The sequence below is a fragment of the Montipora foliosa genome, chromosome 11, assembly GCF_036669935.1.
Source record: "Montipora foliosa isolate CH-2021 chromosome 11, ASM3666993v2, whole genome shotgun sequence".
Lineage (NCBI taxonomy): Eukaryota > Metazoa > Cnidaria > Anthozoa > Scleractinia > Acroporidae > Montipora > Montipora foliosa.
The window spans coordinates 28,890,508-28,917,775 of record NC_090879.1 but is presented as its reverse complement, the minus strand read 5'-3'; the positions used below and the strand labels follow the sequence as shown (position 1 = coordinate 28,917,775).

At 40.6% G+C, this 27,268-nt stretch overlaps 3 protein-coding genes across 4 annotated transcripts; 2 read left to right on the top strand and 1 right to left on the bottom strand.

The window, feature by feature from the left end:
• The first annotated feature begins 4,342 nt into the window (after nucleotides 1-4,342).
• LOC137975722 (uncharacterized) lies at nucleotides 4,343-5,947 on the top strand. Of its 2 annotated transcripts, XM_068822890.1 has the most exons (3): nucleotides 4,343-4,522; nucleotides 4,817-5,139; nucleotides 5,753-5,947. In XM_068822890.1, exons 1-2 carry the CDS (start codon nucleotides 4,363-4,365, stop codon nucleotides 5,116-5,118), a joined length of 462 nt encoding a protein of 153 aa, XP_068678991.1. In that variant the 5' UTR covers nucleotides 4,343-4,362; the 3' UTR covers nucleotides 5,119-5,139; nucleotides 5,753-5,947. The 2 variants fall into 2 exon arrangements, with proteins under 2 accessions (XP_068678991.1, XP_068678990.1); XM_068822889.1 differs by lacking the exon at nucleotides 5,753-5,947 and having other exon boundaries at nucleotides 4,817-5,639.
• A 6,682-nt stretch (nucleotides 5,948-12,629) lies between these two features.
• On the top strand, nucleotides 12,630-14,306 carry LOC137976089 (uncharacterized). Its single transcript, XM_068823358.1, has 3 exons — nucleotides 12,630-12,895; nucleotides 13,159-13,474; nucleotides 13,932-14,306. The coding sequence occupies exons 1-3, from the start codon at nucleotides 12,733-12,735 to the stop codon at nucleotides 14,194-14,196; spliced, it is 744 nt and encodes a 247-aa protein (XP_068679459.1). The 5' UTR covers nucleotides 12,630-12,732; the 3' UTR covers nucleotides 14,197-14,306.
• Nucleotides 14,307-15,403: 1,097 nt separating this feature from the next.
• On the bottom strand, nucleotides 15,404-25,477 carry LOC137974984 (mitochondrial enolase superfamily member 1-like). The gene is made up of 5 exons (XM_068822013.1): nucleotides 25,372-25,477; nucleotides 22,557-22,739; nucleotides 21,258-21,357; nucleotides 20,207-20,288; nucleotides 15,404-18,520 (listed from the first exon to the last, which is right to left on the bottom strand). Exons 1-5 carry the CDS (start codon nucleotides 25,460-25,462, stop codon nucleotides 18,395-18,397), a joined length of 582 nt encoding a protein of 193 aa, XP_068678114.1. The 5' UTR covers nucleotides 25,463-25,477; the 3' UTR covers nucleotides 15,404-18,394.
• Between the last annotated feature and the right edge of the window lie 1,791 nt (nucleotides 25,478-27,268).

The window sequence follows — 27,268 nt, the reverse complement described above, 5'->3', positions numbered from 1 at the left end:
CCAAATCCCTAGGGAACTAAATCTGAGGACCTGAAATAAATAACCACTGTCTAAGGGCATAGCAAGGTCTATGATTCCCATGTTGTAATTGAACAAGCTGCCACCTTGAACCTTGTACAACTGTCTCAATCTGTAGGAATGATCCTTCTCTGTGTTCATTTCCAAAGAATCAGACTATTCAAGTTGAAAATTGATTACAAAATGACAACAGGAAATTAGTAAGTTCTGACTAGACCAGGCCCAGGGAACAAAGCGATGTTAAGAGTGACACACCAAAGAGTATTCCTTTTTTAATATCAAGCCCCAAGCTTTTTAAACTTTTACAAGTATAGAACTAAAATATAATTTAGTTTGTTAGTCCTTCGGAAGTACTGTACATGTATAAGATATGAGGAAATGGTCAAAAACTGTATTCACAATAAATGGATATCCAAAACGTAATGATCACGAGTGTTTTTCTTCATATCAACTTGCTGGTCACCTTACTGAGACTATGACATGTAACATTTTATTATGTAGGATGGATGTAACTCCAACTAGTGAAATCTTAACTGTACATTGAATTTATAAGCAACAAAGAATCCCATTTGTATGAGCCACATGAATTCAGCACATCTGTTAAATTTACTGCAAACAAATTAGTTAGTGTTTAAGATTCCAATCATAATCCAGAACTTCAAGAGCTTCAAATACGGCTGTTTCACATAAGCAATTTGCCCATTTATGCAGAGTACTTCTGATCATGGCTCAGAATACATGTCTGAACAGATGTCACTACAAAGCACAAAGAGACAAGCTTCTAATGCATACAACCATTAGCCTCTTTGAAAGCCACAAGCATGGGCTACAAGGTGACCTTATTGCAATCAGCTCTTCTGGAAACATCAGTAACTTCATCAGATATCTTGCAGGAATGGTTATGCATGAGTGGGGGGCACAACTGCAAGGATCAAACATGGCCATTTTAGGTCTGAAGTAAACATCAATAATATAGGGTTTCATTTCTTTCAACTTAAGTAAACCATTCTCTCCCTCTTCCTCACACTATCTTGGTTTTTACATACATTGTAAATGCTCATAAAGATTTGCTACACTGCACCAGAATTAATTCAACATTTTTTGGGTACAAATAACATTCAAGGTAATATGTAGATGAACTCCCTTGCTTACTCTCATTGCAAATTTGAAAGTATTATTGTTCATCTAGTTTTCAACATAATTTTGTATCTTCCTTTACCCGTGAATTGTGGTGAACATTGATTGATTTTTATACTACAGTATATGGATTGTTGGAAGAGCCAGTACATGACAAATCTGATGTGTAACATATTATTTGTGAATAATGATTGTTGAGAAGATGATCAAAATATAGTGACAGGTCTTGGAGATAATCAAGTGCATGTTTCACTTATTCTAGACGGTACAACGGGATTTTGGCAAGTAAAAGGTGTTTTCCTAACATTTTTTTTGTACAAATGTATAACTAACACATACATCTAAAGAAATCGTGATTGGCATTCCTCTACAGGCTAAGGGATACACACTAAAAGCGAAATGTCTGTTCTGCCCTACAGAGCTCGTCTCCAGAATTACAACCAAATCTTTTTGAATGAGCATTCTCACTTATTTCTTAAATCGCTCGTCTAAGAACACTTGCTGAGGTAAATTCAATTGCTGCACGTAGAAAAAAAAAACCGACGAGCTTCTAATGCTAGTCTGCTAGGTAACAGCATGCTAATGAAATAAACACGATAACAGAGCTTACGCCATCCGGTTCGAAAACTACATGGACAAGCTCCAAATGTGCAATCTTCGACAGTAAACGGTAGTAGTTTGCCTTGCTACAAAAAAGAGCACGCATTTTTTCGGAATAAATAAACCAGATGAAGCGGAGGACAAATAAACAAACGATGCACTAAAAGTGTTCTCGGACTTGGGGGCCGGCGAAAAAGGGTAGTTTAACCGAACTTTTGACTTAAGTTAGCTCTAGGAGATGAAACACGCAATTACAAAAATACCTACTGAAGCACAGGAAAAAAAATTGCAAAAGTCATCGTGTATTGAAATGACACTACAACCTTGTTAAAAATGGACAACTAAATGCTCTGAACAACAGACTTGGAGAGCAGCAAGACGGAAGACTTTTGTGATCCACGACTTGGAAAATCTATCAAAACTTCCCAAATAAAAATTTGTCAAAAGCTGTTGTAATAACATTGTAATCCTACAAACAGCGCATTTTTTAAAGCCTGGAGTCCCAAGCGGCTGCAAAGAGGAAGAAGACACAATGTTATTTGAAGTAATTTAAAGCTTGGGGGCCGGCGGAATTATGATGAAAACTTACTTCAAAGTTGAAGCAAAATCAGCTCAAATTCAAAATTTCCATCTCATAAAGGATGGTGTATCTGAGGATCGTGTCAATATGCAGCCCTATGATTCATTACAATAAAGCTTCAACATCTTCAAACTAACCTGCATCATTTGCCTTCTCGTGTGAACATCTTGAACTTCGGTAAATCAAATGCCAAACTCCACTTCTTTGGGCCTTTATCTCGTTTTGTTCGCAATTTGATCATTAAAATATTCTCATCCGAACGCCCAAAAAACTCGAAGAATATCCATAGTGATAGAAAAGTGTGTAATTTTGTTACAATCTTTCATCTCTCTTGACAAAATAATTTTCAAAGTGTAGATCGCCCGTTTAAAAACCCGCGGGCAGCGCGTTCAAAACAACAATGGCGCCGAACTCGAATAATTCGATTCCGTTCGCGCATGCTCAGACAAAATGCCCATGTGCTGGTTTGAAAGCAATAAACTAACCTCTTACTAACCGAGCGCCAACCTCGTTTTCAGGGTCTCTTTTCTCTGCCTCCCTCGTTGAGGCAGAGAAGAGAGACCCTGGAAACGAGGTTGACAGAGCGCGAGGGCCGTACCGGGGAATGTGACAGTATTCCAAGCTATTGCCGCTTAATTTTTCGTTTTAGGAATATTCAGTCACTATCGCATGACGTTGTCATGGCCAAATTGTACAAATCCGGTCACTGTACCGTGACAACTATCACGCAACACACATCTGCGGTATTTCGTATATATTTCATTCCATTTCGCGTACAAAAGCGTCTTAAATTTCTCTCTTTCCTCAGTTGTTGACTATGAAAAGAACGAGGCTACAATTGTAGTCATCAGTGACTACATAATGCCATATAAATCGCGAAAATTAAGCAGAATAACAAGGTCTGAGTTTTTGAAACACCCGCGGATCTGAGTTTTTTCGGGGTCTGACGTTTTCGGGGATCCGAGATGTGAGTTTTGATTGTGGTCTGAGTTTTTGTGACACCCGCAAATGAACCAAAAGAAAACGCAATTTACTAAGTCCAAATCCTACACTCTCAAGCCTTTCTTTAAAGGACTAACATAAAGGTTTCACTTACACATCCGTTCCCGCTTGTGCTGCAAAGTAAACAGTCAAAGGTACGTTTCAGCTAAATTATTAAAGGCGCTGACACGCTCCACACTACACACTCGAGGGATAACTAAAAACTAAGCTAAGACAAAGTCCACAAGAAATGTAAAACTCAAAAGTATTAACACTGATGACGTAGAGGGCGAAAGGAAACTTAAGGGAATTAAATTTAATCACTAAACGGAAAGGAAAGCCCTCAATATAGTGTTCCTATTGCAGTTAATTCCTCAATTGCTTGACGGACACTACTCGATGATTCATCAAAACAACCCCAAAACATGCGCGAAAGCTTAAAACAAGCTAGACTGCTCAAGTGTGTTGCAGTGCGTTCACTGAAACAGGGCCACCTAGATAATGAAAACCAATCAAAGGGCAGAATAGCCTCCAAAGCAGACGATCTTAGGGCTTCGTCACGCGTTCCTCCCCCACTAACGTCGTTCGTGGGGGTGGAACGCGTGACGAAACCCAAAGAACGTTTGCCTGGGAGGCTGAGGGCAGAACTGAAACATTTCATATCCAGCGACTCAAATGTTCCGTACAAAGCAATGAAATCGCAACTTGTTTAATTTAATCTACAACAGAAAATTTGAACCGATTTATTTCAAGCTCTTCTCAACTGCATGCAACGGTTTCAAGTTTACCGGTTTTAATACATGTAACGGACCATTTTCGACAGGCTTTTTTTTAAACACGTGTCAACTCCGGAAAAACTAGAAGCACTGTGTCGATATAGCTGTGTATTATTTCAGTTCTACCCTCTGATTGGTTTTCACCGGATCTGGCAGGCTTCGGTTTCAGTGAACGCAACAAACAAACTTGAGTCCTCTTGATCAGTTGGCAAGTGGCTTTCATACGGTACAAAGCTAAAACAAATATCACCAGCATTCTCTCCAGCGGAAATGAAGTTTGTCGAATTGACCGTCCTTGTGGCGTTCTTCTTGACGGCGAATATGGATGCTGCTTCAGTCAGCCTGTCTAGCAACGAACTAACCCTCACTGGTAACGCTCAAATTCGCTTCTTGGAACCTAGAGAGGAAATTTGGAACGGTTTATCTAACGGTAAAAACTTCATAATTTTCGTTTTGGTTTCTACTTTTCATACATAGAGTAGTACAACAGAAGAAAAGATGTAAGATATCGTTTATCCAGGCTCTTTTCTTTTTCGCTTTATGTTCAAGTTTGGCCAAATGAATCTCGCGCCCTTTCCTCCACGAATCATTTTGTACAGGGTAGTTGTGTCAATTTCGGATTGGTTAATTGATTTTATGCATCAATACCGATTAGCTGAAATAATTACTTTGGTTTTGTTGACCGTTTGTTTGTTTGTCTGTTTTTTCATAAATCATTTTAAAGGACACCGATTCCCGTTAATCAATAGCGGTGACACCATTGCTTTGCGGTCGGCTTCCAAGTCTAGCTCTTATGACAAAAAATGGCTCTACTGTTCCACCTCCAATTGTGTCTTTACTACTTGCCCTGGTACGGTCATGACATCGTCTTATTGGTCCTCCTGTTCAAGCCATATGAAGTTCAAGATCCAAGCAAAGAATAAAATGGACGGTCAGCCAATCAACAGCGGTGATTCAGTGTCAATCATGTCCACAGGCTATAGCTCTGGCCAGTTCCGGCTTAGATGCGCAGCTTCTACCAGCTGACCATGACGGTCGCTTTGCATCGTAAGACTAAAAATTAATACCTTAACTAGAAGTTAGTGATAGCAAGTGAAGTGCAGCGAGGGGACCCAATCCTGACAAATAGGACAACTAAGACAACAAGCTTTATGTTGCTTGACCATACATGTACAAATAGTGTTGAAAAGTTGCGATCCATTTCATTTGGAATTTTAGACCTTTTTTGAAGTTTTGTTGGAAATCTTGAAAGCCTAGATGAGGATTTGGTATTTTTGCGGGTTCTTCTTTTTGGTCATGGATTTTAGGTTTCAGGCAAAAGCGAATCTTCCTAATCCAGAAATTATGTAAAAAAAAACCTTGCCTTCTAAGTCAAGTTGTTAAACAAGCCTTTTCCCCCCTTCTAATAAGCTGGTTCGTCCCCCTTCCACTTTGGTGGCAATATTTTGATAAGGAAGGAAAAAAGGACTAATATCCATAAACTCTGACCTCTGAGCATTTGTTTGACGAAACTGTTAAAAATACGATTTGGAGAAAATACTGCTACTTAAGTCACCCCGTTTATGACTTTCATTGTCCAAGGCTGTGACCGAGCGAGATCTTTATTTGCTTGTGTCTGTGTGTGTGTGTGTTTTGTTTTTGTTTTTTCTGTCTTTATCAGGATAACCACTAACTTCGTAGGAAACTATTGGTTGAGCTACTCTTACGCCGTCTTCCAGATCTTCTCAGGAATGCAGTGGATGGTACTCCTGTGCAATATGGGGATATCGTGGGCTTCAAATACCCCTACGGGGGTAACAGTTATTGGCTCTATAGGTCTAGTTCTTACTTTTACGCCAGGAGCTGCAGCTCTACCAGCAAGTCTTCCTGTGCAGCTCAGAACAGTTACACAGGCTTCAAGATCTTCAAGAAGCTGTGAAACGGTTCCACATGCAAATATGACATGACAGAAAGTACCAAGAGGACTCTACTCATTACATTTTTATGAGCTGTCAAGTTCACGTTGTTCAATAAAAACATAGTAAACTTTAAAACAAGTGTCAAGAATTTATGTTGTAAAACTGCGGGAACACAATCCTTTGTATACGAGATGTGCAAAATCCGGAAATGCATGGCACAAATTAAGGAATTGGGGGTGGGGTGCTAAAAAGGATTCACACGCAAATAGCCGCTGAGGCGCCAGCTGTGCCATTTAGAACCAGCTGTGCAATTTATCTAGTCGCGACCAAGATTGTGGCGTGTGTCATTGCCGCCATCTTAGCTTCTCTCAGGTTAGTTTTCCTGTATCTCTGCTATCCAGAGTACTCTGTATATATCACTGAATTTTTCGGCAAATATTTTCTTTCAATCCACACGGCTAAATATTCTCGTCACATGAAAATTCCCCGTTCACTTAAATTGTCTATCACCTATACGTTTCACCTATAAAGCTGTAATGCTGTTTAGTTGTCCAGCCCCCTCCCCCCCCCCCCCCCCCACAATGCCCCTTGCTCGACACGAATTGTACTCTCCCCTACCCTCTTCTCCCTCTCTTTTCTTTTTCTATTGTTAGGTCACCCTTCACCAATCCCTGTCCGCGTTTGACAGGATGGGAGGGGAGACAGAGATACTTTTCTTCATCATCTTTCAACCCTGCCTTCGAAGAGACCATTCTTAATAAGCTTTTTTCCACCCTGATCCGTTTGGGTATTCATATGCATCTAGAGATTCGTTCTTCATTTCTGCGCTGTGCCCTGGGCTCTGAGAAAAAAGGAAGAAGTTTCAGCAGTCCTTCAAATATGCTTGAGCTGAAAATACCTTCTTGCACTCAAGGAAACACTTAACCTCTCATTTTGCCTGTTTCCCCGATATCAACTCTTATTAATGAGTCGCAAAAAGGGAAAACAGAAAAACAACGGTTGCATTATATCAGAGCAAATCTAGGCTTCACTGAACATAGGATTAACTATGCACTGAACTAGCAATCTTTCGTTCAGTGGGCGAGCATGGTGTCATAGCATTTACCGCTGATCAGTCCAAACAGGCTTTCGGCAACGCGGGCCAGATGAATCAAAATGAACAAGCAGATTCCATAAAACCCAAAGTTCATAACCACAAACGACACGTTGCACATGAGCGACTCGTTATTGTCAATTCATCCGGATACATGACTTATTCATTTGATTTCATTTGAACGTAACACAAAGATATGTCTCGAAAGTTATTATGGCGACCTTAAAACGCGTTCACTTTTCCAGGCCCATGCCCTGTGCTCAGTCCACTCATGGGATTCAATGACGACTTGTTTTGATAACTGTGACCTCTCACTCAAACAAACTTTGAGGATAAAATAACACACGATGCGCAATGTTTACAAAACATTGGAGTGCAGGGATGGCGCAGTGGTGAGAGCACTCGCCTCCCACCAATGTGGCCCGGGTTCGATTCCCAGACTTGGCGTCATATGTGGGTTGAGTTTGTTGGTTCTCTACTCTGCACCGAGAGGTTTTCTCCGGGTACAACGGTTTTCCCTCTCCTCAAAAACCAACCTTTGACTTGATTTGCTTTCATCGTTAATTTCAGTTTACAGTGTCCCCAATTAGTGCTCCAGCGCTAGATCGACTAGTAGACACTTAAATAAAGTTCCTTTCCTTTCCTTTCTGTAGGGATTGATCTTCACAACAAAACACAATTTTGATTAGGAGCCCTTCAATGTCTTGCCCATCAGCTCAAGTAGTTAAAGAAAGAACTTACCATCGACACTTTGTAAGCTCCATTCTCTGTCACTGTTGGATGGACGAAATGCTCATGAAGATGATTCGCAAATTCTGTTACTCTGAAGAAGGCAAAATTTACAAATGTTTCTCGAGTAATTACCTCTTTCAAACACAAAAGCAAAAAGTGCGCTACATGTTAGTGCATGCGCCACTCAATCTCGATGGGCCTTCTGCCGAGTGTGTTCAAGTAATCAGCATATATCGAGCAATGTTGGAAGTCTTGGAAACAAAGGCAAAAACAGCCTGTTGCTCAAACCCTCGAAAAGCGCCCCTGTGATCAAAAAATTAATTCTTGTTTTTCTTTGGATTTCAAAACTATGTTAACTAAACACTAAGCGACCAAAGTTTTAAGCTTTTATTTAAAAAAGATACCTGTTTATTTTAACTGGAATTTTCCTACCTAATGGTCCGTTATTACTAAATTTAAGTTCTTGAGAGAGCTGGATCGAGGAGAAAATTACCTCAAAGGCTTACGAGTTTAAGAAGGCAATGCGTGTGTACGCCGCAGAATTAATATGCAGGACGGGAGTTTTGGGCATTCAAGCTTTTATACTCGCGTTTTGCATATATAATAAGCTGCATTCACACGCTGAAATTTTAAGCTAGTGACCCCTTGACGTCATAGCCTGCGTAGGGCGAGCTCGTTGGGCTCTTACTCTAACCTAATTTAGCTCTTTCTCGGTTTTCTTCTGGATGAATGTCTCTCTTGGAAGTCCCATATATCCCAGGGAGACCATAAAATATCTAAGTCGATTGATGTAATACGTAAATCCAGTTTCTTTCTTTCTAAAAGTCTCTCTTCGTACCCTATACAACTATATGATCCTACCGTATCTAAACTATTGTAACTCAATTTGGGGATCCACCTACAAAAGTAGTCTTAAGAGAATCGTTATTTTACAAAAACGAGCGATAAGGATAATAAGCAGATCCAATTATGATGCTCATACAGATCCTATTTTTAAGGAACTCTATTTGCTTAAATTACAAGATATTTACTTGTTTCAATTAGGTCAATTAATGCATTCTTTTCGCAATTCTAATCTTCCTTCAAATTTTGATACCCTATTTTGCTCTATTTTCCTTGAATAATCGTACCCATAGCTATAACACCAGGCACGCACTTTCTTTTTTCTTACCATATTACACAACAAATATAAGTCAATTTTCTGTTTTCGTTCAAGACCCAAGTTAATAATCTAAGTTCAGATATCACTAGTTCTTCATCTCTTACAACCCAAATAAGCTAAAGCAATTCTTTATTACAAAATATTCAATCAAAAAAGAAAATTAATGTTTATATATATTACTTTTAAGTATGAAATTGGCTCTCGACTTCCTGCCTCTTGCTTTTTTGTTATGATTACTCCTCCTTGTTATCATTCGTGCATGAGGATACCTAATTTCATATAAGCCCTGCGGTTTCATTTAGGTTTCCACGCCACTTTTTCTTTTTATCTTGTAAACTTGTATTTTTTTAATGGATGTAGTGTGGCAAAATGAATAAATGAAATGAAATGAACCGCGAATGGCTCACTGAAATATGAAAAACGCTGTTTCTGGCTGGCTGAAAAAGCTCAGATTTTTTTCCTGGCTAAGACTTTGTTCACTTTCCAGGCAGAAATGTGTCCACTGGCGTAAATTCTTTTAGCTCATCTTTGAATCATGCAGTTAATTGGACAGAAGAATGATAGAAAGTTTTCTTTAGTTTCTGGCTAACAAAGAAGCTCTCGTCACGCAACGATCTCCTTTAAAGAAAAAGAGATTAGATATGATATAATGGTGATGATATGAAAAGGTCAAACGTTTGTAAGGCTGCACTTTCTTCCAGTGTAGCGAGTACGCAATGTTGCCAGTCGTCACGAATGGCTGCATGGGAGACAACCGTTTGTTCTCAACCCCAGGATCCTTAACGTTATACCCCTATCAAATTGCGCGCGCAGCATTGTACCCTTGCCCACATGCTGGAATCGTTGTTGAGGTTTGAGAGCAATAAGTATGGGTTATTGACCAAGCGTGAGGTCAAGATGACTGGATATTGGCCAAGTTCTTTTTTGCGTGTTTATGGACCGAGACGAAGTCGAGGTCCATAAACACGCAAAAAAAGAACGAGGCCAATATCCAGTCATCTTGACCGAACAATCTTGGTCAATAAAGGATTTATTATATGACTTAAAACACCAAAAAATGATCTTTGATCTTGCGGGACCAAGCGAGAAATCCCGAGCGGGCAGTATCGCTCCATCTTGCCCGCTCGGGTAGCCAATCAGAGCGCGCGATTTGGTTCATCTTGCCAGCTCACGGAGCTAGTCATATAATAATAACCTCTTACTGACCGAGCGCCAACCTCGTTTCCAGGGTCTTTTTTCTTTGCCTCCCTCGTTGAGACAAAGGAGAGGGACCCTGGAAACGAGGTTGACCGAGCGAGAGGGTCGTACCGGGAAATGTGACAGTATTGAAGGCTATAGCTGCTTTTTCGTTTTAAGAATATCCGGTCACTGTCGCATGACGTTGTCGTGGCCAAATCGTACAAATGTTTGACATTAAATCCGGTCACTGTACCGTGACAAGTATCACGCAAGACACATGAGCGGTATTTCGTAAATATTTCATTCCATTTCGCGTACAAAAGCGTTCTAAATTTCCCTGTTTCCTTAGTTGTTGACATATGAAAAGACCGAGGCTACAATCATTTGTAGCCATCAGTGACGTTTTTGATCGTGGTCTGAGTTTTCGTGACACCCGCAAATGAACCTATAGAAAGCGAGATTTACCAAGTCAAAATACTACATTCTCAAGCTTTTTTTAAAGAACTAACACAAAGGTTTCACTTACACATCTGTTTCCGCTTGCGCTGCAACAGTCAAAGGTAACTTTCAGCTAAATTATTATAGGCGCTGACACACTCCACACTACACTCACGCGGGGTAACTAACAACTAAGCTAAGACAAGGTTCACAAGAAGAGTAACTCAAAAGTGTTAAAACTGATGACGTAGGGGGTGAAAGAAAATTTAATTGGTGGGTTGAAAGGGAATTAGTTTAATCACTAAACTGAAAGGAAAGCCCTCAATTCGGCGTTCATTACAGTCACTTCCTCAATTACTTGACGGACACTGGTCAGTCTATGATTCATCAAAACAACGCCAAACCATGTGCGAAAGCTAAAAACAAGTTAGACTGCTGAAGTGCGTTACAGTGCGTCCATTGAATGAAAACCAATCAGAGAGCAGAACTGAAACAGTAGATTTCAACATTTTAATATCCAGCGAATTTAAATGTCCGGTACAAAACAATGAAATCACAACTTGTTTAATTGAATCTACAACAGAAAATTTTACCCACTTTCTTGCAAGTTCTTCTCAACTGCAACGGTTCTGCTGCAGGCCATTCAAGTTCACCGGTTTTGATACACAACGGACGATTTTCGAGACCACAAACACTGGAACCCACGGGGTGGGGGAAGGGTTTTACTCCCTTATTATTTTGGCTATATAGGAATGTGCGGCCCCAAAGGGTATGGTTTTTTTAGCCGTTTTGGTCTGAAATAGGGTATCGATTTTGACCATTTTGGTCTGAAATAGGATAGGGTTTCTGCACTCAAGTCTTGAATTGGATGTGTTTTTTTAGAATAAGCTACTTCTTCATGATTAGACGATACGACCATCAACAAAAGCCCTTCTCATACAGGCCTCTTCAGCTTGTACCTTTTGCTTTCCCTTTTCAGACCACGTGATATTACTCTAGGGAAAAGTGTCTTTCAAATGGACATCGTCTTATGCATGTGCAGATTTACGTATAACGTCCTAAAAAACAAAATGAGAATTGCCTTAGGAACATCATGTGGTCTGAAATGGGAAAACAAAACGTACAAGTTAAAGAGGTCTATTTTTACACCAGTCGTGTAACAGCTGAAATAGGTCTGAAATAGCATATCAAATTTTTGGTAAGGTCTAAAATAGGGTAGGGAAAATCGTTATGTAGATTTCGTATCAAACAAACCATAGATAATTCAAACGAAACTGATTGAACTGAAAGTTCCAATAATGCTCTTTATAGTAGTTCTCAAAATGATTGACGTAAAATTCTTGATTCGAAAATCTGTAGGTAGTAGATTATTATTAGAAGTTGTCCATGTTTGATTGCTGAAGTTAGATGTTGGTTGACAGTTGATAGCTGATTATTGATTGTTGATGCTGAGAAGTTGGTTTGGACTAATAACAGAATAATGAAAATGCTCTTATCAGTACTCGTGCTAATTATAGGCCAAGACTAGCTTTCAATCATGCTACAGATAGACTCGAGCTGAAATTAACCAAGTTAAAACTATAGTAAATAAAGTATGTAATCTTACTTTGGTCTCCTGGCTTGCTTGATTCAATAGAGTAAGACGTTCGCAAAATTCCGAAAGTCGTGCAGTCATTCCTTTAAGTTGCGCTGATCTAAAAGAAGTTATACTGAAAAACGTGTTGTCTTGTATCGGTCCAAGTGTAACACTATAATTACACTTGAACCGGATTGGCTGAGTGAATTAAATAAATTTCTTGGCTTTACAAGCTAACACCGTAAATTTTGGTCTGAAATAGGGTAAGGGTTTCAGGAAGCGGCCCCCCCTCCCCCACCCAAAAATTTTTCTGGGAGTACCCCCCCCCCCCTTCATCCTCAAGCCAATGGAAGCACTTTGTCGATATAACTGTGTATTACTTCAGTTCTGCCCTGTGATTGGTTTTCACTATGTTGGTGGCCCCGGTTTCAGTGAACGCCCTGTAACAGAACAAACAAACCATCATAGAGATGATGAAAATCGAGTCCTCGTGATCAAGGCAAGTGGCCTTTATAGAGTACAAACCTAAAACAAGATATCACCAGCATTCTTTCCAGCGAAAATGAAGTCAGTTGTCGCAGTGAACTTTCTTGTGACGTTCCTCTTGATGGCGAACGTGGATCCTGCTTCGGTTAGCTTGTCTAGCAACGAACTATCCCTCAATGGTGACGCGCACATTCGCTTTTTCGGACCAAGAGAGGAAATTTGGAACGGTTTATCCAACGGTAAAAACTTCATCATTTTCGTTTCATTTCTCGATCTCCTTTTCATACAAAGAGTAGTACGAAAGAAGAAGAGATGTAACAGATCGTTTATCAAGGCTTTTTTTTTCTTCTTTCGCTTTCTGATTGGCCAAATGAATCTCGTGCCCCTTCCTCCACCAATCAATTTGCAAAGGGTAGTTGTGATACTGATCAGCTGAAATGATTACTTTGATTTTGTTGTTATTGACCGTTTGTTTATCTGTTTTTCATAAATCGCTTTAAAGGACAACGATTCCCGATAATCAACAGCGGTGAACCCATTGCTTTGCGGTCGGCATCCACGTCTAGCTCTTATGAAAAATACTGGCTCTACTGTACCACCTCCAATTGCCAGTTTACTACTTGCCCTGGTAAGCTCATGACATCGTCGAAATGGTCCTCCTGTTCAAACCATATGAAGTTTAAAATCCAAGCAATGAACAAACTGGACGGTCAGCCAATCAACAGCGGCGATACGGTGTCAGTCATCCCCACAGCCTATAGCTCAAGCTACCGGCTTAGATGCTCTACCTCTACCAGCTGGGAATGCCGCTTTGCATCGTAAGCCTAAAATTAGTACCTTAACTAAGAGGTGACTTTGGAATTTTAATCTTGAAAACCTACGAGGATTTGGTGAATTTTGCGGGCTCTTCGTTTTTTGGCTATCGATTTACGGTTTCAGGAATTAGCGAATCTTCTTCATCCAGCAACCACGTCAAATTAACCTTGCCTTCTAAGATCAAGTTGTTAAACAAGCCTCTCCCACGCCTCTTGTAAGCTTGTTCCTCTCCCTTCTACTTTTAACCAAGATTTTCAACTTCAATTTGATGATTTTTCTCAACCAGTAGCGACCGGCCTTTGTTTAACGAAATTGCTAATGAATACGAAATTGATAGGAATACGAAACTAAATTCTGCTACTTTAGTCACCCCGATAAGTTTTGATGACATGACTTTCAACCGTCCAGTGTTGTAAACAAGAGTGAAATCTTTGTTTGCTTGTGTTTTTTTGTTTTCAGGACAACCACTTCCTTCACAGGAAACAATTGGATGAACTACTATTACGCCGTCTTCCAGATCTTCTCCAGGAACGCAGTGGATGGTACTCCTGTGCAATATGGGGACATTGTGGGCTTCAAATACCCCTTCGGAGGTAGTTCTTCGTGGCTGAAAAGGTCGACGTCTGATTCAAAGTTTTACTCCTTGAGCTGCCACTCTACCAACAAATATTCCTGTGCAACTCAGAACACTGTCACAGGCTTCAAGATCTTCAAGAAACTGTGAAACGGTTCCACATGCAAATATGATATGGCAGAAAGTTCCAAGGGGACTTTGCTCATAACATTTTTATAAGCTGTGAAGTTAACGTTCCTCAATGAAACCATAGTGAGCTTTAAAAGAAGAGTCAAGAATTTTTGCTGCAGAACTGCGGGAAAAACGAACCCTTGCATACGACATGTGCGAGATCCGGAAATGCATGGTGCATATAAAGGTTGAGGGTGGGGTGCTAAACAAGACAAACAATATGAAGAGGATGTGAGATTTCAAGACTTAAATTTTTCATTTTCCCGTCTCATAAGAATTTACACGCAAATGGCCGCATTTGATTTGGAACCCAATTCCCGCTCGTCTCGACCAAGATGCCGCGATGTGTGACAGTGCCGCCATCACACCTTCTCTGTACCTCTGCCGTCCAGTGATTTCTGTCCTATAATTCAATTTTCGGCAAATATTTTTTGTCAATTCACCCGGGAAAATATTCTTGCCACATAAACTTCCCCGTTGTTGCCCCCTTTTTTTTGTTTCCGCTAAGGAAGCTTAAACTTATATTACACATTCGTTAGTGTAGTATCGAGATGGTCCACTTAAATTGTCTCTATCACCCATAAAAGTGTCGTCCTGTTTAGTTGTCCAGCGCACCCCCCCCCCCCCCCAACACCCTTACCAATACCGTCTGCTCGAGACGGGAAGCGAGGACGGTGAAACGGTAATTTTTTCTTCATCGACTTTTCGGGCGACTTAAAATAGGGGCCAAACTCTGGAACGACAAACAGAAAGTTTAATTTCTCCACAGCAAAATTACAGCATCAAACATGTCCTCATTTAGCAAAAAAAATGATATAAAAATAATTTCAGAAAGTATCCCTCGGGGACCACTACTTAGTTAATTTACAATGGCCGGGTTTTCACGACAGCCGTTGTCTCGCTTAACATTCCTGAAAGTGGTAGGTTTGCAGACTTCGTTAAGCGACCTAAAAATAACACGTTTTCACGAGTAAGACTAAATGAGGAGAGAGAACCTGCCAATACAATAATAAAAATAATAAAAATAGCAGGCCTGTTGTATTTCCGATTTGAACAACCGCAAGCGACTCCTAATAGGCTAGTTTCGAATTGTGCAGCAACAAAAGAACAGAGTCGAGGTTCAGGGGAATAATTTGCATTTTCCTTTGTTTTGAACAATACAATATGCTAATTATTCCCCTGAACCTCGACACTGTTCTTTTGTTGCTGCACAATTCGAAACTAGCCTATTGGCCGAAAGTAATTGCCAACTCGCTTAAGCTACCTGGTTTGGTGGCTTAAATTAATGAGAATTCTATTGAAATTTGCCGATTCGCTTAACTTTAAGCGAGTTGGGTAAGGAACTATTTTCATGGAATTTTCGGCTGTCACTCGCTAAGCGACCTGAAAAACCGCTTGTGAAAACACGGCCAATAGAGCACTATTACATGACGTCACAGATTTCGTGGGAAATTTAAGGCGCTAAGTCAGTCTTGTGCTTCTGGCAGGACGGCTAGACGTTCTGAAGAGTGTGAATAAGTTCTGGCATTGTTTGTTTACAATTGAAAAACAATCAACACTTTGCTCGAAGGATGTTTTCCTACGCGTGAGTAAGATCTACCAACACTAATTTCTTTCTTTGCTTGTGATTATCTCGATATATTTTACGTTGACTTTTACTTTTTAATAGAAAAGGACTTGGCAACGGTTGAGGTAGCCTGCAAGCGGGCTCTTCCGTTGAAAATGGCGCGAAAGATAAGAAATATAAGGGCTTGGTAACTAGTCAACAAAAAGTAACATTCGAACTCCGGATCATTACTTTCATAGATGACTCCAATCTCATTAGACTGCGGAGTGTATCCACAGTATTTGGTATTAAGTGAAGCTATGATCTTTTGACTCTTTAATGGCTCAATACATTCTCCGTCCAGGTAACCACGGCCACAAGTCAGTCACCTCAGCATTTTCTCTTTCCTGAAAGCAGAGACCTCTTTTTTCCTATTTGCTGCGCTGACGGGACGAAACGAATCTCCTGGCCCGCGTCAAAACTGAATGTCCTGAGCATGCGCCGCAGTTTCTTAGCGACCACACTGTGTGGGTCTGTCCAAAACCGTGGAACAGCGGAAAAAACTGTAATGAAATGCGCGGTGCATAGCGGTCGCAAGTCATGGTTAGCGAACACTCAGGACATGCGTTTTCACAACAGAGCGGCCAAAGATGGCGGACCGTGGTTGAATCCGAGCGCGTTTTAACCCAGGGAAAAGAGGTTTCTTTCACTACTGCCCGTTAGTCCGGCAAATGTAAGAAAAAAGAGGCCTCTGCTAGGAACGTATTTCTCATACTTTCATGAATCAAGTAAATTAAATGTTTATGCTTTACCTAAAATTTCATGTTGTTGTTAAGAAGTAACGCTCCATGCTATATAAAAACGTAGAAACATAAAACATATCAATTAGTTATAGAAAATTTGACTTAAGGACAGAAGTAAACATATATTGGTTGTTTTCACTGATACGATTGAAGGCCACATTTCAAGAAAAGGTTCTCATAAGAATAGAGTTCAACTTTCAGGGGCGTAACCAGGATTTCTAGGGGGGGGTGGGGGAGGTTCCAAATTGGTTCCAACGAAAACGGTTGGTCTAAAAATACAAGACTTTGGCGTTTACGCTATGTAAACATAAGACGCCTTGGTTTGCGTTGAGCGAACGTGTTTATCGCTTCCTCGATATTTATCTCTCGGTGTTAATTGATGCTCATCAACGCCAGCCCAGCCTCTCGCTCCCTTGACATGGTCGACCTCAGGTATGTTTTTAACCTTCTTAGTGTACTGAATGAGCGTTCACATTCAGCTGACGTTATCGGCAACGTGCACAACATGCAGATCAAGGTGTGGATGTTAGGAAAGAACTCTCGATCGCATACACCTTATTCCAAAATGGCAGCCATTTTAGTACTCTTTTCTTTCATTGTAAACTGGCCCTTTTGGCCTCGCTTTCAAACGTAGAATTCAAAAGAATATTTAACCTTGAACGAGGCCAACAGGGCCACTGGTAATCAAACAAAAGAATACTAAAATGGGGGCCATTTTATAGGAAGGTCTATGCTGCGAGTGTCTGAACTGCACTGGTGGGGAGGTCGGCATCCTCAGTGCTGCACCACTTTCTCTTCCATCGCAGGAGCTCAACATCAACCACATGAGGAGAAGGAAGGTCGTTCTCATAAAACTCCAGCGCTGCTTCAATGTCAGGATTTCTGTCTCATGTCTCCGAAAATGCAGGTGAAACGCAAATAGATAGCACAATGACGTTCACTGTACTTATTGTAAGCATAGAACAAAACGAAGAATTCCAGGAATCGAGAGTCCATTACACTCTTGCTGGGATAAAATCACTGTTAAAAATAGGAGGGGGGGGGGGGGTTCCTTGGCTCGAGAGGGGGGAGGGGGGTTCCGGAACCCCTGGAACCCTCCCCTGGCTACGCCCCTGACTTTAGAGGTAAGCCTGAGATATCAACATGGCAGCCGAAATATCATGTTTCAACACTCTTCTATGCTACCTAGTTTAGCCTTAGCGGCAAACATAACTACCACAATCATTGCATTGTATACACCGTCTAAAACACAAGGTATAGTACAGCATTTAAGAATAAAAATCAACAATGTCAGGTTGTTGAACGCTGGACATTTCAATGACTCTACGTCATCAGTATCATTATTAATTATCATTGTCATTATTATCATTATAAATTTATTACCAATGTCATTATTTTCATTATTAATTTATTATCATTGTCATGATTATTAACGATGTCCTGTTTGATCTACGAGATGCCGTACATCAGAAAAATGCAACCCATGCAAACTTAACAAACAATCAGATTGCGTCAGTACCAAACACTACACAGATTTGTTTTGATATTTTTACACTTCTTTCACGTACATAAATCTCGTCGACTTTGTACTTTAATTGGCTTGATGATGATGACATGAAGTCATCGAAACGTTACTCAACCACTTTGACATGGTTGATTTTGTTTTTTCATCTTTGGAAACCAGTGGAAAACTACAGAGCTGATCATCGAAAGTCACTAACAAAAAGTCAACCAAAAAATGGCACAACCAAATTTATAACTGCCTGGACTCCTGTCCTAAAATTGCTTATGTTAATCTAGATTGATCTTTCTTTAACTCAGTGAATTATTATCCTGACATTTCAACCTTGTCTTCGAAGAGACCATTCTTAATAAGCTTTTTCCATTCTGATCCGTTTGGGTATTCATAAGCATCTAGAGATTCCTTCTTCATTTCTGCGCTGTACCCTGGGCTCTGAGAAAAACGAAGAAGTGTCAGCCGTCCTGCAAATCCACTTTTGCAGAAAACATTTTCTTTAACACCAGCAAGAAAACACAACCCCTCATTTTGCCTATTATCCTGGATATTCAACCATTGCCGAGTCGCTTTGTCTTAGAGCAAATCCAGAACAGAGCAAATCCGCTAACTCAGGCCCCGTCCACACATATTCGTTTTCATTTGAAAACGAAACTTTTTCCTTACGCGTATCCGATGAAAACGGAACTTTCCAAAAACGCTGTTTTCGCGTGTAGCGCGGACGGACGAAAGCGGAACTTTTCGAAAACGCTGACGTCACACTATCGGTTCCAATCCACTCCCCGCAATATTATAAACTTATTCAAGATGGCGGACAAGCGCTTCACTTTCTTGTCTTTAATACTTGGGCTTATTTCAAACATAATTGCCTGTTTTCAAGCAAACTTAGCTTTGCTATTTCGATCTCCAAGCTGACTATTCCAGAAGGCGGCAGAACGTTATTAAGTTACTTTCATTACCTGTGTCAAGAGGCAGAAGGTTGAAACGACTTGGTGGTTGCCAGCCTAGACCTCGACGATTTGGCTTAGACCTGGCCATACTAGCGCTTGGTGGGACAACTTTCTAGTCCAAATAGTTATCGTAAAAAAGAGAATACTCATACGTCGAGCATGCGCAGTCAGGTTATCGTTTTCAAATCGATTTATGGTATACGTGTGGACGGGCGAAAACGATGCGAAAACGCTACCTGTGGACGGAAAACGGAGGAAAAAGGTTGCGTTTTCAAACGAATACGGATAAGTGTAGAGGGGGCCTCAATGTTGTACCCAATTCAAATCTCCCGCGGTTAAGACTCTTTTTGTATTGCATTAGCATTATAATGTCGCATTCATATTTAAATGTATGGAAATACCTAGAACAAAACGTTTTCTTCCCAAAGGGTTTGAATTGGCTACAACATTGGGTTACCCGGTTTGGTCTATTTCTTGAATTAGCAGACTTTTCTCCCCTGGAGGAGAATTTGGTGTCATAGTATTTACTGCTGATCAGCCCAAACATTCTTTGAGTAACGTGGGCCAGATGAATAAAAATAAACAAGCAGATCATATCCAAAACCGTCGACACTTTGCACGTCGAGATTCAAGTGCACCTAACCTCAAAGAATTTTCTTTGCAAAAGTGAAATGTCTAACGTATATTTTACCTTTGCTTATCTATAGTTTACTTTTAATAGGCATAATGAGGTACGAGAGAGTAACAAAGCTGGCATTCATTTGTCCTATGGCCGAGCTAGTGAGAGGCCTGGGTCTATTCGTTCGATGACGTCAAGAACTAATTTACATTACCAAAGTTCTTTTAGAACTATGATGCAAAGTAGTTTATGACGTCGTCGAAGGAATAGGCCACAAAAACTTGTCTTCAAAATGATGAAGACGGCGTCAAAACGTCACCTTTCCTCATTTTTATAGACCCAAGCCCCTTGCTCAGCCCACTCATGGATTCCATAACTGCTTATGTTACCAACTTTGACCAGGCACTGAAAACAAAATTTGACGATAAAATATCACACCATGCGAAAATGTTTCCAAAAGGTGTAGAGATTGATCTTCACAACAAAACGCATTTCTGAGTGGGAGCCCTTCAATATGTTGCCCGTCATTTCAAGTAGTGAGAAAAAAAAAATTACCATTGGCACTTTGTAAGATCCATTCTCTGTCACTGCTGGATGAACGAAATGCTCATGAAGATGATCCGCAAATTCTGTTACTCTGAAGAAGGCAAAATTCACAAATATCACAAGTAATTACCTTTTTTAAAAAAAATTCTTCAAAAGCGCGCTACATGTTGACACATGCGCCAGCCCATCTTAGTGGGCCATCTTCGCCGAAGGTGTTCAAATAACCAACGAATGTTGGGCAATGTTGCAAGTCTTGAAAACAAAGGCAAAAACGGCCCGTTCTTTAAAGCCCCTGAAACCTTTAAAGGCCAGATATTCCATTTGTGGAATCACTATCCACTTAAAGACTTCGCGTTTGCCGCAAGATGCGTCAAGTAATCAGGACTGAACGACATGAGTGGCATATCTGTACGGTATTTTAATACATTGATGAGCCACTACAAATCCCACTTAGATCTCCCGTACATTTTTAGAGGATTGAACGACAGAACGGTGACCCTATCAGTGATAGGTACAATATATAGAAGTGGGACTGATATCTGCGTATTTAAATAACGAAGCGCAAGTTGACTTGTACTGTTCGAAATGAATGAAAGTTAGAAAGGTCATCGCAGTTAGATAAGCAACTTAAGAAATCAAAACTTGAATGGGATTCTAATCCATGACCGGGAAATTGCGTTGCACAGCTCTACCCAAATAAGCCACCAAGCCAGCTCGGAGCTGGTTGATTGCGAGTGACATTTTGTTCATTCGAACCCTGTACCTAAATTACAGAAAGGTCATTCAGCAATAATTATTTTGCGTTGGACGAGTACAAAAACAAAGGACTTATGCAGATTGTATCAAGATTTCTTGGGACGAACGACCGACCGATCTTGTGACACACATTTGGCATCCCTGCATATTTTATAGGGGCAAATCACATCACAGGAGAGAGGTCCTGGGATTGAGACAGGTCCAAGACAGGAAGTCTTTACCCTGAATTGGTACCGAACGCACTCCATAATAGAGCTTTGCCACTCAACATAACGACGAAAGTCTTCCCCTCGTAATTCCTCACCTGTTTTCCAACGACGCCGAGACACAAATGAAGTAAAATATTGAAATATGCTGAATGTATTCACACAAACCGACACCACCTCCATGTGGACACACGGGAACTGAGGAAAAATGATCGTAAATGAAAAAGTATCACTCATAACAAATACAAAATAATCGGGGTAAATGTTGCTGCGGATACTACTGCTAAAACTGGTTCTGGTGCTACCACTTGCTTTGCCTAAAATCTCTTGCAGTCACAGCCATTCACACTCCACCAGGGGTCGAAATGTTCCAGACTCTTTTACCTGTGTCTAGTGACAGGCAGAATATTTTTTTACCTAGCTGTCTCCACCAACATCCAACTTGAACAATATTATTTTAATATTATTTTATTTTCACCTTTTAAAACTCAACTGGGGTTGTACAATCATTGATAATAAACTGATAGAAAGCAATGACATTTTGTTGTCTCAGCCTATTGAGACTTTTGGTTTGGCCCATAAGCATCTACTAGTCTCCTGGTTTTCTTAGCATCATTCCACCATAATCCAATGGCAGGCTCAGGGTTAAAGTTCTTTACAGTGACCCTGCTAAGGGCAACATGCATGAGGTCATTCATGCATGTTGCCCTTAGCCCTTCATGTGAGCGGACATTCTCTATGCGCATCGACTCACAGCCTCAGTTGATTTTTTTATGCTTGTTTTATCAAACTCTTTGCAGTAAGAACAGAACATCTTTCCATCCTCTGCTGACAACCACGGGCGCCCATCTTTCCATTTCTCGTTGAACTTGGATAGTCGCACATTATTATTTTTAGTTGTCTATGTTTCCAAATTCTCTTCTACGTGTACTTCTTCAACTTCCGCTTCCAGAATATGAAATGTCACAGGTTCCAATAGTTCATGTTACAGTGGTGTGCCTAGTTACCTGGCCTATGAATGAAAGAGAGGTTGGAGTTGACCTTGTTTTGACAGAAACCTCACTACTGTTCTTGTGCAAATTCTTACTTTATGGCATGACATCATTAACATAAGACAAGGAGAGAGGTCTGTATCATAACAAGGTGAACACCAGCCTGACTTTAATTTAAAGGCTAAGTAACTGAGCACACAACTGTAAAGAGGTCTATTGCATTTGCCAAAACTTGAGACAATAATTTTATTTTGTTTGTGCATAGAGCTAATATTTTAGGATTTTCCACGACTTGTCTTTATTTTCCAGGATTTCCAGGCGTGGATTTTACAAGATTAGAAATCCATGACTTTTCAGGATTTCCATGACCCGTACGAACAATGAAAAAGCAGAAAACACCTGTACCTCCAAACTTCGCGGCCATCAAGAGGACGGACAACACTTCATTCAATCTACAGCTATCAATCTGACAAAACTGTAATCCTTTGGCTTGTAGGAACTGCTTAAAGATGACTCGATTCTGGCAATGTTCCCCAGTAGCAACCCCAATGCCATAAGGTTCTAGTTTCTTTGAAATTTCAGCATGCCCTGTTGAATGCACCGCAATCCTGTCACTAAAATTTCCCTCATTTTCTTTTTGGTTACCTTAAGGTATCCAATAAATGTACAAGGGTAAGCAATTATCAAGTGAATCACATAAGTCAGGTATTGAAACGCAACACACGCAACATTTGCAGACTGCAGTCTGCAGTCTGCAATGGGCTTGGATAAATTCTGCCGGCAGAATTTTGAGCAGAATAAGCGATTTTGAGCAGAATTTGAGCAGAATAAAACAGCGACACGAATGATATGCATAAAGGTTGTAGGAAAAATTAAAAATTAAATAAAAAACAAATAGAAAATACAATTAAAATTTTGCTTCGCGTAATGAAAATCTAATTAGTTTTTAGAGGTTAGGCCCAGGCTCCCTTTTGTATTTGAATACGGCTCGAAGGGAATGCGAGAAGAATAAGGGTGTCCGAGCAGAATTTGAAAAGAATAAGTGATTTTTACGACACTGCCGGCAGGCAGAATAAGCCATTTTACGAGCAGAATTTATCCAAGCCTAGTCTGAAAATGTCGCACACCGCTGAAACTGCGCATGACGAGACTGGATAGAGCAGATTTAGTTTAGGCCAGTGAAATCAGACCTGCTATTAGCCATTATGCTAGTAAGCTAAAAAGTTACAGTGTAGTCTCGAGCCCTGCGAGTACGCAATGTTGCCTGTCGTCACGAATGGCTTCGTGCAAGACTTGTAACCGTCTGTTCTCAACCCCAGGATCCTTAACGTTATACCCCTATCAAATTGCGCGCGCAACGTTGTACCCTTGCTCACATGCTGGAATCATCGTTGAGGTCTGAGAGCAATAAAATAGGGAGTTTAAGCCCGCGACGTTTCTGAGCCGCGGATGGCAACTGGAAATGAACATTTCGAATGCGAGGATACTTAGCAATATAAAGGTGGTAGTGACAAGACAAGTTAAAAGGGAAAAACAGCTCACTTCCGGTTACCATCAGCTGCTCAAAAACGTCGCGTGCTTATTACTAGGGACTTAACGATCTACGACGGCGACGTCTACAGTCACCTCAAAATTTAACTTTGCACTATCGTAAGTTTCTCGCGGTTAAACCATCTCGTTAGCATCTTACAATGTGGGCGAAGTATCCTAAAAATAAATTGGTACGAGCAGTTTCAGAGTAAAAATAGAGAATTAAAGATTCAGATTTGTGCGTTCGCGTTTGGTGATTTCACGTCGTTGTTTTGCAGAGTACCGCAAGAATATGTGGTAAAATTGCGTGCGCACGAATTGCAGCACAACAACTTTCCTTCTTTTAACCAATAATATTGTTGTTTCGTGGTGTTCTCATTGACAACCGCGTCGTGGATCGTAAAGTTCCTACTATAAACCGAGTGCGAGGGCCGTACCGGGAAATATTGACCCGAAGTTGTGACAGTACAGACCTCGCTGCGCTGGGAAAAAAGTCTGAAGCAAAATCATGGCCGGCTTAAGCAATACTGGAACCCATGGGTATGTGCTGCACTGATAGTGACGGAGCGCAACCCCAAACAGCCATTTCAGCCATTAATGGGCAACACTTTTGGGGTGAAACAGGAATCCTGTACCAGTTCCAGACTGCTATTTTCATTGGTCCTGCTGTATCATTGTTAATAATAGGTGACCTTCCATAGGAAAACATGATCATGATCAAATGATAATCGAATTAAATATGAAATGGGTTCACATCAACTAATTACATCCCCTGATTAGAGCGGTTTTCAATTGAGTATCGAAACATTAAATAATAACGATGTCCTAAATTCCTGAATTGCTGAGAGTGACTAAAACTATGCTAACTAGTTATTGTGACTATGTGCACTTTAGTTACATAGTTCTGGAAAGAAGCAGACTAACAACAATTTTTATAAAAGTGACGACACATTTGAAATTAAATTTGCAAGACATGTTTCGGTCGTGCAACGACCATCTTCAGTTGAAAGTAGAATTAATTTGAAGTTACATTTGAATTTATAATATGCTAAACAAAGATAAATAACAACGTGAAATAAATTGGGAATCTAACAAAATAGCCAAAGGTAACAAAAAAGAGTGTACAATGGAACATGTTGATTAGATTATCATTACAACGATAGACATCCCAACATACGTTTCACCATGGAAAAAGAGATGGATAAAAAAATCCCCTTTTTGGATGTTCTGATTGACAACAGTCAACCTCTTTCTCCTATTACCAGGGTCTATCGTAAGAAAACTTTAAGGACTTCTGGACATACGGATGTGTGGACAACACATGCTGTGGAACTGTGGACCTTTGGAAGTGTGGGCATGTCGGCATGTGGACCTTTGGAAGTGTGGGCATGTGGGTATGTGGACCTGAGGAGATGTGGATGTGTGGGCCTGTAGACAGGGGTACATATTTGTTGGCATGTGCGCATCTGACCTGTGGACATGTGGACCTGTGGACCTACAGATGTGTGGACAACACATGCTGCGGACATGTGGGCATGTGGACCTGAGGAGATTTGGATGTTAGGACCTGTGCGAGATGTGGATGTGCTTGAAGTCATGCGTGACATATTACAGTCGCGTTACCTAGGCAGTAAAAATTGCGCACAAACAGTTAGCGCGAACGTCCTTAAGGTATTAATTTTATGCTTACGAATAAATGCGACATTTGTAGCTGGTAGAGGTAGAGCATCTAAGCCGGTACTGGTCTGAGCCATAGCTTGTGGAGATGATTGACACTGCATCGCCGCTGTTGATTGGCTGACCATCCATTTTATTCTTTGCATGGATCTTGAACTGCATATGGTTTGTACAGGAGGACCAATGCGACGATTTCATGACCGTACCAGGGCAAGTAGTAAAATAGCAATTGGAGGTGGAACAGCGGAGCCAGTATTTGTGATAAGAGCTATATGGGTAAGCCAACCTCAAAGCCCGGGGGAGTACTCCCAGAAAAATTGGGTAGGGGTGTGCGGCCCGCTTCCCAAAACCCTTACCCTATTTATGACGATTTTCCCTACCCTGTTTATAACCTGACCAAAAATTTGATACCCAATTTATGACCTGACCCTTAAATCAATACCCTGGTGCAGACCTGCCTTATAATTATTTCCCTAGTTCAGACCAATTTTAAAGGCAATGTTTATCTGCTTTTATTAGGTAGGGCTTTACATGATAAAGAAGTAGATTCTAAATAAAAAACGAATTTAAGACTAGAGTGCAAAAATGGATACCCTATTTATGACCAAAATGGCGGAAAATTGGCCAAAATCGATACCCTATTTATGACCAAAACGGCTCAAAAGCCCTACCCTTTTGGGCCTCAAATACCTATATGGCCCATATAAAGGGATATCCCCCCCCCCCCGGGGGGGGCTGATCAGTATTAATGCATAAAATCAAATAAATCAATCCGAAATTGACACAACTACCCTGTACAAAATGATTGGTGAAGGATCGGGCGCGACATTCATTTGGCTAATCATAAAGCGAAAAAGAAAAAAGCCTGGAAAAACGATATCTTACATTTTTTTCTTCTGTTGTACTACTCGATGTATGAAACGTAGAAACCAAAAACGAAAATTATGAAGTTTTAACCTTTAGATAAACCGCTTCAAATTTCCTCTCTTGGTTCCAAAAAGCGAATTTGAGCGTTACCATTGAGGGTTTATAGTTGGTTGCTAGACAGGCTGACTGAAGCAGCATCCACATTCGCCGTCAAGAAGAACGACACAAGGACGGTCAATGCGAGAAACTTCATTTCCGCTGGAGAGAATGCTGGTGATATCTTGTTTTAGCTTTGTACCCTATGAACGCCACTTGCCAACTGATCAAGAGGACTCAAGTTTGTTTGTTCTATTAAAGTGCATTCACTGAAACCGAAGCCACCCAGATCCGGTGAAAATCAATCAGAGGGCAGAACTGAAATAATACACAGCCATATCGACACAGTGCTTCACGTGTTTCCGGAGTTGCCACGTGTTTAAAAAAAAGCCCTTCAAATGGGTCTGTCGAAAATGGTCTGTTTCATGTATTAAAACCAGTGAACTTGAAACCGTCGCATGCAGTTGAGAAGAGCTTGAAAGAAATCTGTTCAAATTTTCTGTTGTAGATTAAATTAAACAAGTCGTGATTTCATTGTTTTGTACAGGAATTTTGAGAAACAACACAACACTTTTTAAATTTAAAAACATGTTTCGACAGAAACTTCTGTCATCTTCAGTTTAAATTACAAAGTACAGAATGTGAATATGAATGGCTTGTTTTATCTTAAGTTGGAAGGTGGTAGAAGCGTGATCTAGGATGCTGAAACAGGTCATTAGAGCACAAAGTGCGGCAATGCTCAGAATTTTGTAAATGTTTGAAAATGTGCTGACGTACGCGTGTGGAAAAATGCCGGGTAGTTTCGCCGACATAGCAGGCACTACAGCCCGCACACAAAAACTTGTATACCACACCCGCACGGAGCCCACGAGGGACAGGATCCTTCACACTGAACATGTTGCCGATTTTAAAGGATGAGAAAACTAACTTAATATCAATATTATTTC